Source organism: Hipposideros armiger, unplaced genomic scaffold (genome assembly GCF_001890085.2).
Source record: "Hipposideros armiger isolate ML-2016 unplaced genomic scaffold, ASM189008v1 scaffold_1893, whole genome shotgun sequence".
Lineage (NCBI taxonomy): Eukaryota > Metazoa > Chordata > Mammalia > Chiroptera > Hipposideridae > Hipposideros > Hipposideros armiger.
Genome location: NW_017733243.1, coordinates 40,016 through 42,828, shown reverse-complemented (window position 1 = coordinate 42,828; position 2,813 = coordinate 40,016). Strand labels below are relative to the sequence as shown.

Below are 2,813 nucleotides of genomic sequence, written 5' to 3'. Positions count from 1 at the left end.
ACCCAGAAAATGGGGAGGGAAGCCATGAGGAGGACCAAGGAGGCCAGAATCATTACACAGTTCACCCTTGAACAACACGGGTGTGAAATGCGCAGGTCCACTTATACGTGGGTTTTTTTTTTCCATTTGATGACAGTTCAGTAGACCCACACAGTTGTACTGACTGCAGTTCAAACCCGCAGTGTTCAAGGTTCAAATCTGTGGTTGGGAATCCACATGGGCTGAGGGCCGACTTTAGGTATCTCTGGGCTTTCAACTGCACGCGAGATCAGCACCTCTAATCCCGGTGTCGGTCAAGGGTCAGCTGTATATCCACAGCTCTAGATTGGGAAAGGCAGGCATTGGATTTAGAAAGCAGAGTGCGTATCTGTCTAGCAAAACTCAGAATTCTAATCCCTCCTGTGTTTTTGTCCTTAGGTCTGCCTGTGATTTCAGCTGTAGGGCTGATCAACACTGGAAGCAGGGAAGGAGGAGAAAATTGCACCAGATCAGTGCAGGTTGGTGTGAGGCCTACCTGAATAGACCTGTAGAGTATAGTGGTGTATACCAAGGGGGCTGGGCGTTCCTTAGACTCTCTCCCTTTCAGAAAGTTTTCCCACCATCCCCGCTGCTATTTAATGCAGAGAAAAGAGTGTACTAGTGCCCGGGCAGGACACTGTTGGGCATTAGTGGGAGTGTGGAAGGGATAAAATGATGTAACAGTTTTCTACGATTCCAGTTCTCCTACCACATAGTCCATGTCTACTCTCTCGTGTCCTGTGTGGCCGCCTGCACAGATAAGCACAGTTGGAAGAGACTCAAAGCCCATTTCCTTCTTGCACCTCAGGTCCATCTCCAGCGGTGGCTGTGGTGGCCTTGGAGTGGCGGAAGATTATCACTTTCAACTTGTGTGCACTCAGGACCCATCACCTTCCGTCGGCCTGAGTGCCTCGGCCCTCTGTCTGTATCATTGACAGAGGCTGTGTGTTTGGCAAGGGGACTGCGTGCCTGCTGAACCGACTGTTGACTCTAACTCTTGCTACAGAGTTTCCCTCTGACCGAGTGAAAGAGTGTCAAGACATCGACCTGGGACAGGTTGAGAGCCAACGCCAAGACTGTATAGGGCTACCTACATAACTGGGCTTCAGCCATGACTCGGAGTAGAAATAAGGCCAAAACTGCAAAAAAGGCTGGTGTCGCAGCCGAAGCAAAGAGGGAGGCTGCTCGTGTAGCCAAGACCCCGGCCAAGGCAAAAGGCACGGCAGGGTCTCAGGCAGATTCAGTGGCAGAGATGAAGGCAGTGTCTAAGAACAAGGTTGTAATTGAGATGAAGGAAGGATCCCTGGCAAATTTCAGTCCCAAAGCTGAAGATGAGGCCACTAGAGCATCTCGGTTTTGTTGTGTGGCTGAGGCTAGTGCCAAGTCCAGGTCTATGCGTAAAGATAAGGCTGACATCGGTGCCTGCTTCTGGGCTGGGGAAGGGACCAGTGTTGGTTCCGGGTTCTGGAATGGAGAAGGGACTGGTAATCGCTCCAATGCTAAGGACGAAGAGAAAGCTGATACTGGTCCCCCATCCTGTGCTGAGAAGTTGGAGCCTGTGGTGGCCAGGGATGACTGCAAGGCTGGGCCAGGTGCTAAGGGGGAGGAGGAGGAGGACGAGGAGAATGTTATCGGGAACTGGTTTTGGGATGGAGACGAAACTAGTTTTGACCCTAATCCTAGACCCGTGAGTAAGATAGTTAGGCCCCAGCCTGTGGATGAAATTAATGAAAAAAATAGGCCCAAGGACTGGTCTGAGGTAACTATCTGGCCCAAAGCCCCTGCTGTAACCCCAGCAGTGTTAGGATTTAGATCCCAAGTCCCATCTGAGACAAGGCCCCCTTCATATATCGTCCTGGCCTCGGCTGAGGAGAATCCTCAGTCTTTGCCTGTGGCAACAGCATGCTCTTCCATGAGCACTCCTCCATGCTCACAGCCTATCCCTGAGTGCCCATTTGGCTCTGACTCTTGCATTCAGACCATAGAGGAGATTAGACGCCAAATCAGGTTCAGGGAGGCGAATGGGATTAAGCCATTTGCTTGCCCTTGCAAAATGGAATGCTACATGAGTTCTGAGGAGTTTGAAAAACTTGTTACCTTACTCAAGTCAACTACTGATCCTCTCATTCATAAAATAGCTCAAATTGCAATGGGGGTCATCAATGTTCATCCATTTGCCCAAGAGTTCATCAATGAGGTGGGTGTAGTGACGCTTATTGAAAGCTTGCTCAGTTTCCCTTCCTCTGAAATGAGAAAAAAGGCCGTAATTACTCTGAATCCCCCTTGTGGGGATGAAAGAGAACGCAAGGTTGCATTACATGTCAAGCATATGTGTGAGGAAACTGCGTGTTTTCCCTTGAACTCACCCGGACAGCAGTCTGGATTAAAGATACTAGGGCAACTGACTGCTGACTCTAACCATCACCGTATTGTTGCCAATTACTTTTCCGAGCTTTTTCGCGTGCTGTCCCTGGGAAATCGTAAAACCAGAAACCTTGTTTTGAAAGTACTATTGAATTTGTCTGAGAACCCAGCTGCAGCCAGAGACATGATCAGTACAAAGGCATTAGCAGCATTAAAACTCATCTTTAACCAGAAAGAAGCAAAAGCCAATCTGGTTAGTGCCGTGGCCATATTTATTAACATAAAAGAGCATATCAGAAAGGGCTTGATTGTGGTTGTCGATCACTTGAGTTATAACACGCTCATGGCCATTTTCCGTGAAGTTAAAGTGATTATTGAGACAATGTAAAATGAGCCAGAAATAAGAGCGAACACCTTTTGAACAGTCTCCA

At 48.7% G+C, this 2,813-nt stretch overlaps 1 protein-coding gene across 2 annotated transcripts; it reads left to right on the top strand.

Annotated features, from left to right (window-relative positions):
• Nucleotides 1-393: 393 nt before the first annotated feature.
• On the top strand, nucleotides 394-2,813 carry GPRASP3 (G protein-coupled receptor associated sorting protein family member 3). Of its 2 annotated transcripts, none has more exons than XM_019634764.1 (2): nucleotides 394-497; nucleotides 827-2,813. In XM_019634764.1, the coding sequence occupies exon 2, from the start codon at nucleotides 1,130-1,132 to the stop codon at nucleotides 2,768-2,770; it is 1,641 nt and encodes a 546-aa protein (XP_019490309.1). In that variant the 5' UTR covers nucleotides 394-497; nucleotides 827-1,129; the 3' UTR covers nucleotides 2,771-2,813. The 2 variants fall into 2 exon arrangements, with proteins under 2 accessions (XP_019490309.1, XP_019490310.1); XM_019634765.1 differs by having other exon boundaries at nucleotides 401-503.

What these genes read in the sequence shown, in the direction of transcription:
- GPRASP3 (XM_019634764.1), top strand. Translation starts at nt 1,130, where the DNA reads ATGACTCGGAGTAGAAATAAGGCCAAAACTGCAAAAAAGGCTGGTGTC.